The 13,294-nt window shown below is 39.2% G+C and overlaps 1 protein-coding gene across 7 annotated transcripts in view; it reads right to left on the reverse strand.

Annotated features, from left to right (window-relative positions):
- Positions 1–13,294, reverse strand: part of ATP11B (ATPase phospholipid transporting 11B (putative)) — a 118,841-nt gene that overhangs the window by 43,703 nt on the left and 61,844 nt on the right. For all 7 annotated transcript variants that reach the window (XM_073359282.1, XM_073359281.1, XM_073359280.1 and 4 more), the window contains 5 exons: positions 10,812–10,993; positions 9,642–9,845; positions 9,209–9,362; positions 3,238–3,340; positions 520–665 (listed from right to left, as the gene is read on the reverse strand). In XM_073359282.1, the coding sequence (XP_073215383.1) occupies positions 520–665; positions 3,238–3,340; positions 9,209–9,362; positions 9,642–9,845; positions 10,812–10,993 (789 nt within the window). The remainder of the gene's footprint in view (positions 1–519; positions 666–3,237; positions 3,341–9,208; positions 9,363–9,641; positions 9,846–10,811; positions 10,994–13,294) is intronic.

Genomic DNA, 13,294 nt, shown 5'->3' on the forward strand with positions numbered 1-13,294 from the left:
TGCGGTCGGTCAGGCCTGCCCTTTATTGCCTTGGGCTAAACCACAAGGCAATACAAGGGCACATGCACATATCCCTCATTGGAATACAAAAGGGACAATCGACTGTAGAAGAATAAACTTTTTTTTTTTTTTAAAATAGGAAAAGATGACTGTAGATGACAAAAACTGACAGAGGAACGAACTGGGCTCAGGGTAGTACCCAAGATGACTTTTAACTCATTTTAAAATTTACTTGGATTTCAAGTTGGTAAAGTAACAACAGCTGCACACTGGCCTAGGTGAACTCTGCCACAATATTAAAAGATACTTCCAGTGGGCAGTTTTCCACATGAATTCTGAAGCAAAATGGGTCTCTCATTTCAGGTGTGCTCTGTTGTATAACACCCAGATAGTCCCAAATGGGAGATATTTAATATCCTGATGATTTAACTGCAAGAATTAAAGTCTGAGACACATTTTATGCTAGGAAAAGGAATGCTTAGTTCTACTGAACATCAATGGCACATTGAATAGACTTACCTTATAAAAAAAGTACTGTACAAGGGTTGCTATCCTAATATAGTAAAAGTGGCCATGAACAAGAAGCAACTTGGAGAGGAATTTAAACCTTGCTATTGCATAGTCACTGTTTCTTACAGCTTGCCTTCCTTCTTTCCCCATGATTCCTGTAATATTTAGGACATAAAATATAAATGAAATTAGAGTAAACGCTGCAGAAAAAGTAAATTGATGAAAATATACATCTTCTATACACTTTCACATTTAAAAGACTCCAGTAGCTATTGATACCAATAGGAGGTAACACTTCTGACAACTAGAGAATCAGCTTCACTCAAGGCCCCTGGACCAGTTAGACCAAAATACTACTGTATTTATACTTGAATGACAGTTTATAGCAAAGAAATATGTTAAGGGAACGCACAGCAACAATAAAGCATACAGAATCACAAAAACCCTTTTACTTAAAATGTGCAAATCTACCATCTACCCTAGAATTTACCTATTATGCTCAGTTTTAGAGAGATGCTTTTTTCTAAAAACAGGTTGTAAAAGGTATCACTGCTAGAATTATTTGCACAAATTACAAATGGAACTTGGACAAGTGTATATCATTTCATGTTCCTTACGTGATTTTTATGTGAACTAACCACATACTATAACAATAGATGACGATCTACTATTTACTTGGTATATTTCTCAAGCAGGCTGTCCTGTGCTCTTCACAGTCACCATAATAAATTAACATTGTGTAGCTTTTTCTTGTCACAGAAAGAGTTGCTACTAGATGAGCATCAGGATATTCAAGACCTTTCAACAATTCTTCCTACAGTTACTCTTAGGGTGGTGGTGCTACAGAAATCCTTAAGAGGCTAGTGGGATTAGTTTATATGCAAAGATTTACAGAATGAAAAGTGGCACATGTATGTCATAACCCACTTTCACTCCAGAAAAAGAGGATGGAAGTTAAGGAAAAGAATATTTAAGCTCAGTAAGAGTAAAAAAAAGTCTTAACAGTGAAATCTACAATATTTAACTGTGGATCGGCAACAGACTTTCAAGAGAAAGAGAGAATGCCTCTTCCTTAGAAGCATTTAAAGCTAGACTGGACAAAGTATAATTCTGCACTGGCAGTGGGAAGTGTGGGGTTGAGTATAGTCTAGGGGTCAAACTCATTAGTATCCAGCAGTTCCTATTTAGATATCTTAATGAAGTTTTGAAAATTTGGCTATTTAACCGAGGTGCCTACATTTTACAATTCAAGAGCTCAGCTCCCATATATGCCCCCACTTACGGGTGCTGAGCACCTCTGAGAATCTGGCTGAAGATAATCTTTTCCATTTCTATAACAGCTTGGCAATTTAGTGCCTTAAGTACAATTCCTCAGGTGTGTACAGAGGAGGAAACAAGTTGAAAATAAAACAAAGCAGGAATTTAAAAATCTGGGGTTAACAGTTCACGTGTTGCAACAGCCGAAGGAACAGAAAAACTATTATGTTTGGAATGCAAACCTCCATTAATCCATACTGATTTTGAATAGATAGCTTTCTTAATGGATACAGATAGCATAGGTCCCAGTAGGACCTTTCAAAAAGGATTAGAAAAGAAACCAAGTAAAAACCCCCTTGCGAAGAAAGTTTGTTACATTTTGTTAGTTTAGGAATGAAATGAGGAAAGTAAGAGAAATGAGATACAAACCAAGATACCCCAGGAATGGACTTTTGCATCCTGAACGATGCCTTACAAGAGACTTCCAGATAAAAAATGATTAAAGGATTGTTAGAGTTCTTTTTAAATGGCAAAATCAACCTCTCTTATTCATGCAGAATATAACAGAATAGTCTAGAATGAAAATGAAGGATTTGAAGAAATGACTGCAGAAATAAGATTTTCATTCTTTTCATGTTACTCTTCTTTTTATTATCTTTCATTTTTGTATATGGGCAAGATTAAGGTGCAATTTAGGAAATAAATATAATCAGCACGGAAAATTAAGCACTTTTTGATAAGAGGTGGAAGACAATCTAAAGCAGCATGTAATTATATCCAAATCTAAATCTTAATAGCTTTGCTATTTATATATTGCAAAAAAGTAGAGAGATGGATTAGTAAAATGGGCTGAAGTCTTATTTGATAAAGTATTATTCTATTAGTGAAACATAAAACTAAATGATTTTTAAATTTTTGGATTCTTTTCACTAGACGTTGGGTAAGGTCCCCTTTCAACATGGCGATTCAAGAAAAACAGATATATGGAAAGAAAACATTGGTGTGACTAACCAATGTCAAATTAAAGTTCAATGTGTAGTAACAGAAGAAATGGTGGCAAAACTTTAGCTACCTATATAGAGAGAATAGCTTCAATTCTGTGTCAAGAGACGTTTAATAGTGTCTTAAGTAACGACTGGAGATAATTAAGAGAACAATACTTTATGGGGGCCTAGATTCTAATGTGCCATATAACAGACACAAGCTATTGATATTTAAAATATTGTCTTCAGAAGGGAATGGTCTTACATTTTAGATTCCACTGAAATTCTGACATATAACATGCAACTGCAAGTGTGTTTAAAAATGATTGGAAGATTGATGTATTGTTATTTTCAGGTGTAAAAATGGCTAAAGTTTAGCAGTTTAAAAGTACAAGTACAGACTAATTCTACATACAGTAGAATGCTTTATAAAGAACACAAATTTAGTAATTTATATCAAGTGAAAGTTCTGAAAAAGGTCAGGTACCTATGCCAACATGCGCTTCTTGTATCATGCTTACATCATTAGCCCCATCACCAATGGCTAAGGTTATAGGTTTCTCTGGAGATGTTTTTAACAGTCGTACTACCTGGAGGGAGGAGAAAAAAGAAAAAAAAAAAGAGAAGGGAAGGGGAGGTTTCAAAATTAGTTTTTCAGGTTATAAATCTGTCACTAATTCATGAGCAGCTTAAATAAATGCACCCACTAGTGAACCCCAGGGATAAGCATGCTTGGATAAGAGTATCTCCAGCACGTCACATAAGTGGACATGTCACAAATTCATAACTCTACTGGAAAAGCCTCTTGCTTTTGAACAACTTTTAAGGTATGTCTACATTGCAATCAAATATGTGAATACAGCTTGGGTAGGCATACCTATGTGAGCTTTAATCCAGCAGTGAAGACCTGGTGACACATGCTTCAGCACAGGCTGTATAAGCTGCTTGTAGCTCTGGGTACACACCTGAGTTGCTACACTGTTCATGCTGACACATCTTCACTGCTATTTTAAGCTGTGCTGTCTACATTAAAGCTAACCAAGGCATGCCTACCTGAGCTGCAAATCACACCTTCAACTGCAGTGTGGACATACTCTGAAATCAGAAATTACACACGCCTCCAGGCTATTACACACAACCGTCACCCCACATAACCATCTGCTCTTTTACAACTATTAACCTAACCAAAATACTGAATTTTACTTCTCATGCAAGTAGGGAGTGGGAGCAACAGATAGACAGTACCTTCAAAGGTTACCTACAGAGTTAACTCTCTTAAAAGTTTTCATGGGGACTATGAAACCAGACTCATTCATCCATCAGATCATGCTGTGTATACATAATACAGGCAAACGAAAAAAAGTCTGAATGCTAAAAAACTTGAAATATAAGAAAAGAAAAAAGACGTGGAAAAAAACCACAACTGGATCCTGGAGTTGAACTGTATAACATAAATCATCCCACACAACATAAGAAAAGCATATTTTCAATATGGGTGGGAAAAGAATATAGCACAATTTTCCCATATTAATTCACAGGCTACTGATTAAAAAACTATAATATAAAAACATATCTACTATAAAATGGGTATTTTATCACATAAAAAGACATACAAAATAACTAGGATGAACACAGACATTCCATACCTACTGAACAAAGGGAAAATTGAAAATGCAACCAGGGAATAATCCAAAATTTGAATTCCCTGATAATACTGTCTCAAGATTATGCAGAGTAGGTTATGGAGAAAACTTTTATCTGGTGGTATGTACAGATTTAAGGAGAGATTAATTTCTCTGAATTTAGCTTCATATAATTTGACAGGACTGAATATGTTCCCTCAGCTCTTAAAGCTTAATTACAATACATTTCATCTCTCTGAAAATACAGTATTAACTAAAAAGAAAAGGAGTACTAGTGGCACCTTAGAGGCTAACCAATTTATTTAAGCATAAGCTTTCGTGAGCTACAGTTCACTTCATCGGATGCATTCAGTGGAAAATACAGTGAGGAGATTTATATACACACAGAACATGAAAAAATGGGTGTTATCATATACACTGTAAGGAGAGTGATCACTTAAGATGAGCTATTACCAACAAGAGAGTGGGTGGGTGGCGGGGGAGGAGGGGTGGCAGAGAAAACCTTTTTTAGTGATAATGAAGGTGGGCCATTTCCAGCAGTTAACAGGAACATCCGATCTCCTCACTGTATTTTCCACTGAATGCATCCGATGAAGTGAGCTGTAGCTCATGAAAGCTTATGCTCAAATAAATTGGTTAGTCTCTAAGGTGCCACTAGTACTCCTTTTCTTTTTGCGAATACAGACTAACACGACTGCTACTCTGAAACCTACAGTATTAACTGGATTCCTTTTCTTGGAGACTATATAGCTGAAGGGAAGTATCCACCAAATAATCACCAGATCATAAAAGGGGCCAGAAATAATCTAAGGATGTTTCTTATAACTCAGAAAATCCTGGAGACTTCCCAAACTTCTTACAACAAACAGGAGAGCATAGGAATACCTGAATAGGTGGTAAACGGCCACAGACATGATCAACACTGCTCAAAATGAAGGCAATAACATATGGCCTGCCCTACATTCCTTTGTATATGATCTTTTTCATTAGTATCAAGTTGAGTAGTAGGGGGTATATACTAAAAAAGTCATCCAAAAGACGTGTGTGTATATATATATATATTCATTCTTAAGTGGAAAAGCTAATGGAAAAGGATTAACAAACTCCTCCTTTCCATGTAATTTAGGAGAGAAGTGACTCCTGAAAAGGTCTCTTTTGCAGATGAAGCACCTCTTGATCTTCAGTTTGCTCCAACTGGACTGCTCTACCATTAAGGATTGCAATAGAAAAGGAAGGGGGTGCTAAACTGCTGCTTTGCACCAATGGAGGCAGAGAGAGAGTCTAGTGTAAGGATAAAGGGTGTGACCAAGCCCTCTAGACAAGCTTGAACTGCCTTTGGTTTGTGCAGGAGGAGAGGTGCAGCCCCTATGTCTTTGATTGCAAGGCTAGAACCTAGAAAGGTACTAGTAATGTAACAGGAGACACAGGAAACCTGGAAGGGAATGCTAAAACTTTTGTGAGATACTCCACAGAAGCAACCATGATGAGTACAGCTAAGGAAAACACACAAATGTACAGATGTGTCCCCAGATTACTTAAGTACAGTGCAATAAAGGAATTGCTAATGTAATCAAATATGTATTTTAGCACAGACAATGGAAAGGATGTGCCGTGCCAGAAGAACATACCATTGCTGTAAGAAAATCTTGCACCCTTCTCACGTACTAGAAGGGATGCAAGAAAGGATAAGTTCATATAAGAAACATACCTTAAAAGGACAGACAGATAACCACCAATATGATCTGAGAAGTCAAAGAGTCGTCAGGAATGCCAATTAAGAATGACACTAACAAACATAGTTCCTCCTTTTTCAAAGCAAAATAAGTCTACTGGTAGTGAGTGGTCCCAGTTTAGTTACTGGGCAGGACAACTGCAGAACAGGTAAAATGGAGAAACGCTATTGTATTTTTGGATGCAAGAATTACGTGCATTCCTGAGAACAGCGGTCCTCAAAAACCGTTGCTGCACACAGAAAAAACACATTCTGAACAGGAACCCTCTAACCAGAGCTAGGAATACTCCTACTTGAGAAGCATTCCTTGGAACAGACACATTGCCAATAAGAAACAATGAATGATTAATTTCCTGTAGGGGAGAAAGAGTGCTCTAGCTTAGGGGTTTCTCAAATTTCATTGCACTGCGACCCCTTTCTGACAACAAAAATTACTGCACAACCCCACAAGGGGGGGACCGAAGCCTGAGCCTGTCCGAGCCCCACCACCCTGGGCAGGGGGGCCAAAGCCCACAGGCTTCAGTCCCAGGCAGGGGGACTGTAACCTGAGCCCCACCATGCAGGGCTAAAGCCCTTGGGCTTCCGCCCCACGTACTGGGGCTCAGGCTTCAGATTCAGCCCAGGGCCCCAGCAAGTCTAATGCCAGCCCTGGGGACCCCATTAAAATGGGATTGTAACCCACTTTGGGGTCCCAACCCACAGTTTGAGAACTGCTGCTTTAGCTCAAAGGGATAAACCTCACAAACACAATTACAGATGTTCTGAGCCTTCAAGTTGTTGGATGTGGAGACAGAAGCCTTTTCAGAAAATATCTCCCAGCGGAAAATCGTACAACTCCCTGATGTATCAATATGCACTCGGGGCAAAAGAAAGCAGAGGAATGGCATGATGAATGAAGGAATATAACCTTAAAGGCCTAGAGTAAGCTGCCACAAAACATGTTTATCCTCATCCTGTACTCATTTCAGAGTAATCTGACTAGTTTCGATGGCTAAGGCAAGTCAGTTCCATCAGAAAATACTTTAACATAGGTTGTGATAAGATGCAGGAAATAAGTTCTAAGGAAATAATAAATAAGGAAGTTCTACTTGCAGGAGAAGATAGGAACTAGAGGATGTAAAAAAATATTCTTGTTGGCTGCCACCTACCTTCTTTGGTAGCCAAGAATAAGTACCTCACAGATACAAAAGCAACTAAACAGGTATTGATCCCAAACTGGAAGATAGCTATGCTCTGAAGATGCAGGCTGGCAACAAAAATTTCAAGTCAAGCAAAATATGTAATATGACTATCATCATCAGGCCAGTGAATAATCTCAGCCAGTGGGGAATCGTATCATCAAGAAACAAACCTCTCCTGAGATTTCAGAAACTTAAATAGAAGAACCCCACTGATTTCACTGGACATTGGAACAGGTCCATAATTAATTGTTTTGATTTCCATGTATCCTTTAATAGGTATAATGTTACACAACGGCCAGAAACTAGTTCCACATTGGAAAGGTGTCTGATTCTCTTTAGACAACGTTTTTTTCTTACATTATACACCCATTTTCAGTCCCATTACGTTAAGCAGAAAAATAATCTCTCTCAGGAGCAACAGGTCTATCATGATGGTTAGCCATGCTCCCATTTACTCAAAGGAATTCCTGAGAGGATCATTTACAAGCCAAGGCCAAACATGACATTTCACCCATGACAGTAATTTTGGAAACATCTGGATTTCTGGGCTGGATAGTGGTAATAAGTTACCAGTACTTCTGCAACCACTTTCTTCTATAGAGTCTGAACAGAATCATAGTAGGTTCAAACTTCATTCATGTGCTTGATAGGACCAAGCCAGCCAGAGAGATGCCACTACCCACTGTTGTAGAATATCCAGCAGCTTATTAAAACTGTGCTGAACAAAATTCAATGAAGACCTAAATATGAGTAGACGTGAAATCAGGACAGCTTCAGAGAAAAAAAGGAAGTCTGAAGGCACATTACCACTAGAGATCTTATTCTTTCAGAAGCTAGGCCTCATTTCCCCCCTCCAAACACAAACTTCCAGATCTTTTACACCTTTTAACAATTGCAGATGTACTTTCTTCATAAAGCTTCTCCAATTTAATCCAAGAAGAGTTCTCCATTTAGCTACTGAGGTGAGATGGAAATGATTTCCTTGAAGGAGTCTCAACCGTATTACTGGTTAATAGAACTGGCCTCTCTTCCTGTCAGCAGTAACTGAGAAAGTCTTATGTCTTTACTAAAATAGCATTGAAGAGCTGAGATACTCAAAACACTAGTAATTACAAGTATTGTAGGTGTCACAGTCACTTCGATATCCTACAAACACTTCACAGAAAACAAAAAACACAAGAAAATTTGTAAGAAGACTGTTTCTAGAATGTTTTCCTTTTGTCTTTTGTTGAAATATCTGAAATGAGCAAAACCCAGTACATTATGCTGCTACAGGAATTCTAGTGAATAGTGACCTGTAGTGGCTCCTTGTCCAAATTTAGCTGGGACATTAATTTGATCACGCTTAATTGTCCATGTACTCATTAATTAGCGATACTAGCAACGGCATCCCCCACTGCTCTGCTGTGGCTGCAAGGCTGTTCACATAAGTCCTGCTACTTTGAAGCCACCTACTGGAATATGTCCTGTACAGTATGTAGCACTAGAGCAGCTGCTGCACATGGATCCTTACTAAGAGGTATTTTGTTAAATTAACTGATGTGAATGGTGCACAGATTTAGAAATTAAATTTTACACATAGATTTCATGTTCTCCTTTTTCACTGTGATACAGCTGCCCAAATGACAGAACCACCACTTAAACAGACTTAATAGGTAAATAATAAAGACAATGCTGTTAGATGACCAAACTGCTAAGCCAATGCTTGAGAACCAAACCTTTATTATGCAATATGCCTCTGGTTTCAGGTATACTAACTATTCTTCTGAGAAGAAGTTCACAATACTTAACTTTAGAGTAAGCTCTGGAATGCAGGATGTCATCATAATCAATGCAATATAGTTTACAAATTTAAACATTCTTATATTTGAAAACAACCATTAATATTGCATATTGACTTACCTTGGCTTTTTGCAGGGGTGCCATGCGACAACACAGCACTGCAGAACAATTTCTACAAACTTCCATGAACAGTTTTTCATGTTCCCTGAGTGCAAGAGAGAGGCTGGTCCCATCCACAACCAGCCCATGCTGGATTACATGATCATCCTTTATTCTATTCAGAAAAAAGAGGTCATTATTATATTGAAAACAACATTGTATTTTAATTTAGTTACAGTAAGCAAGTACTATATTCACAACAAATAATCACACAAGTTGAGAAAAAGAAGGTATCTTAGACTTTCAGAAGCAACAGCTTTATTAGTAACAGAGTAAGTTTATATATTAGGCATGTAAATAAACTAAAATGACTAATTGTCATAAAACTTGAGAAATAAAAAATAAATAATCCAGAGTTATAACATCATTCAGATTGCCACATATGGTACTTTACCTCCTGGCTAGCTGCCTCAGCTGCTCTGCACATGTACTGTCTGATTTGTGTTGTACAAGTTCAAGGATGTTCATGGTCCTATGGAAGTGTCCACAAGATAAACTCACACTGACAGCTGTTTCATGCTTATCTCCAGTAAGCACCCACACTTTGATACCAGCCAATCTGAGTGCCTCTATAGTTTCTTGGACTTTATCTTGGAGTCTGAAAATAGAGAACATCTTCACTAACTGGTAGAACACACTACAAAGAAACAGTCCACATTATGATTGGGTTTAATATTTAACTATAACAAAGCGTGTGATAAAAAGGTACACAATCACATTTGAAATAGGCAGTTATGATATGGTAGGATATTTAACCTGTAAATTGGCTTATCTGGATGCAATAAGGGTTTTCCTAACACTATTCACAAATGTATTCAGCCAATTTCATTTCCACCCAGTCTAATCAAGACCTCAGCAAAGTACAATCTAAAGTTTACCTCTACTAAGTGAAATGACTTCAAAATTGCAGCAGTAAAGCCTTTTAAGCTGAGATCTTCTGTATATATTTAAAAAAAATCTTTTATAAGAAAAGTTTTAGTTTCCTATATTCAGTATCTTTTTCTATTTTTCTTTTACTTTTAGCAATATTTCCATAAAATACATGAAAAACCTTTTAGAGTTCTATCTGCACCCTGAAATTATAATCTTACACAAATCACAGTACTTTATTCAGCAATCTATTGTTAAAGAGATTATGACCTCAAATTGGGAATCATCAGAATTTATCTTGAGACTAATTAAAACAGTTTTTAAAAAATACAGCATAAAAGTAGAAGGGCCTCAAGAGTATTCACTTTTCAGGTTTTTCCCAGGAGGCATCTGGAAGCCTTACCATACATTTAAGTCAGTCTGACTGTGAATGCACTTTACAAGGTAGACATTTGAAAACTTGTCTGTAAAGCACATAGCACGCTATTGGAACTACCAAGTCTCACGTTGCAAAACATGTTTACTACATTTAAGACTTCGTTGAGTGTATGCGTGCATTTATTTAAGTGAAGATAAGTAGCCATCTATTACTCTGTCGGGACAATTTTACAAAGAAGGGTGCACCATCATGGAATTATAAAACAGAAGCTTGCTTTGTTTTTGTAGAGAAATCAGCAGAAGTCCCAAAACATACTTGTCCTCTACTCCTGTAGCCCCAAGTAATTCCAGATCCTTTTCTATGAAGTTGAATACATCTGCCAGTCGTTCTTCTCGTTGCTGTAAGGCAGTTCTAGCCTCATGAAGGCGTCTGTCTATTTCCTGATACTCCTCAGCTGTGAATCTTCTATAGGCTACACATAAAGTTCTTAACCCTTTCTGCAACCAAACAAGATGTCGTACGTTTTCAGGGATAATAATGTTCATAAAATGATTTAAAAGCATATGAAAAGCAGTACAAGTACAATATTTATATCCTATAAAAATACACATAATGGACACCTTAAAAAACTGACCAGTTGCTTTAGATAAGGCAGATTACTACTACCAAGCTAAAATTTGGTTAAGTGCCAAAAATGCACTCAGCACCATACAAGACAAAAAATAAATAACTAGAAGACATTGAGGGAAGGAAACATAATGGAAAGCCTGGAAGAGGCAGAAGGAATGTATTTGACTTTAAAAGCACCAGCAGGCCAAATGTTGACTAGTGACAGAGCACTGCAGATTATACTCACAGGTATGAGAAAATTGTACATGCATTTTGAGTTGTGTAGTACAGTGTGATGGTAACAAAAGTGTTCAGCTAAGGAAAAGCTGTCATTGGAAAGAATAGGCTAGAGATTCCTAATTAGTCAGTTTCGCAGCCAGCACTATATGAGAGTTCAGTATCCTTGAGGAGTCTAGAAAGACTCAGACTGTGATCTATTTTGAGGATTTGGGAACAAATTCCCTCAACAGACGATCTCAGTGTGGTTGGAAGCTTTTCTAAGCATTTCCTGTTGCTTACAAACATAACCTCTACCTGGCTTGGGTATAGCTTCAGTCAAATCTTCCTCTCCTAGATCCTCGGAGAGATGGGGGCAAGGATGACATTGGCATAAAAATGTTAATAATAGAGCTCAGTGTCACCTGCAAATTGCTGGCATTTGAACTCATGGAATCTTAGAATTTCTCCCCATGTAAGTGCCTCTCCACTCTTGACTAGTCCCCCTAAATCAGTGTTCTTTCCTGCACGGCCCACGAGCCAGTGGTGGCTCCCGTGGACCCTGAGTGAAGTTCACTGTCAAATCGTGCTCTCCGATGGTAGTGAGGCTGCAGCTAAGGCAGGCTCCCTGACTGCTCCAGCCCCACGCCGCTCCCAGAAGTGGCCAGCACGCCCCCCACAGCCCTAGGGGTAAGGAGAGGAGCAGAGGTCTCCGCACGCTGCTCCTGCCTGCAAGCACCGTCCCCATGGCTCCCATTGGCCAGGAACAGGGAACTGTGGCCAATGGAAGTTGTGGACGCGGTGCCTGCAGAGAGGGACAGCACGCAGAGCCACGTGCCCCTCCAGGGGCCACAAGTGCAGGTTGGTCCCTTACTTTGGGCAGCCCCGGCCCCAAGCTGCTCCTGGAAGTGCTGTTCCCCGGGGCAGGTTCTGAATAGCTCTTCCACCACCCAACCTGCAGCCTCCTGGAGCCAACCGCCCATGCCCCCTCCTATACCCCAAGCCCCTGCCCCAGCCCTGAGCCCCCTCCTGCACCGCAAGCCCCTGCCCCAGCCCTGAGCCCCTTTCCAGAGCCCGCACCCCATGCCCCCTCCTGGAGCCGAACATTCTGCCCCAGACTGGAGTCCCCTCCTGCACCCAAACTCCCTCCCAGAGTTTGCACCCCTCACCCCCTCCTGCACCCCAAGCCCCTGCCCTGAGCCCCCTCCAAGAGCCAGCCCCCCATACCCTCTCCTGCACTCCAAGCAATATTACCAATAACTGTAATATTACCATATCAACCAACAAAGAGTGTTCAACCGTCTGTGTCGGACATGCGTTCAACCATCTGTGTCAGGCTAGTGTGGCTCTCATGTTGAAGGTTTTTCCCCAAAATTGCCCCCACTTCAAAAATAGTGAAGAGCACTGCCCTAAATTATGTTTCCTTGAACATTTTTCCTAGTTTAAACCTACCTAGGGCCTTAAAGCTGCATAAACATCTTAAATTCATCTAAAGCCTTAGATAGAGTGGTTTAATCTGTTCAAGACTAAGGCTTTTGGTTGGTTTAAGCCACTAATGCAGCTTTAAGACCCTACATATTGTAATTGGAAGGAACAAAAAGAGCTGACCAGAGATTCAAGGGGATTGGTTAAAAGACAGCAGCCAGAAAAGGACTGAATGGGTTCCCAACTGGCTTAAGTAACAGTGACTTCTTAGGATGCAATTGCCAAATTTAAATCTGAATGAGTTTTAAACTATAAATCAATTTTTTTTTGTTTTATAAGTTACACTGAGTTATCAATCAAACCAAATTAGAAGACATACTCATTTGTTCTGATTTAGTGGTGTCAGGTTCAGATCTCGCAAAGGCTGTGCCACATACATACAATACCCCTTCCACATAACAGAGGCCCACAGTTCTTTTGTACACATCCACTATGTTTTCTGAGCAGTAGCACGAGCAACCAAGATCTATTAGTTGGTTTAGATCTTG

The sequence above is a fragment of the Lepidochelys kempii genome, chromosome 9 (genome assembly GCF_965140265.1).
Source record: "Lepidochelys kempii isolate rLepKem1 chromosome 9, rLepKem1.hap2, whole genome shotgun sequence".
Classification (NCBI taxonomy): domain Eukaryota; kingdom Metazoa; phylum Chordata; order Testudines; family Cheloniidae; genus Lepidochelys; species Lepidochelys kempii.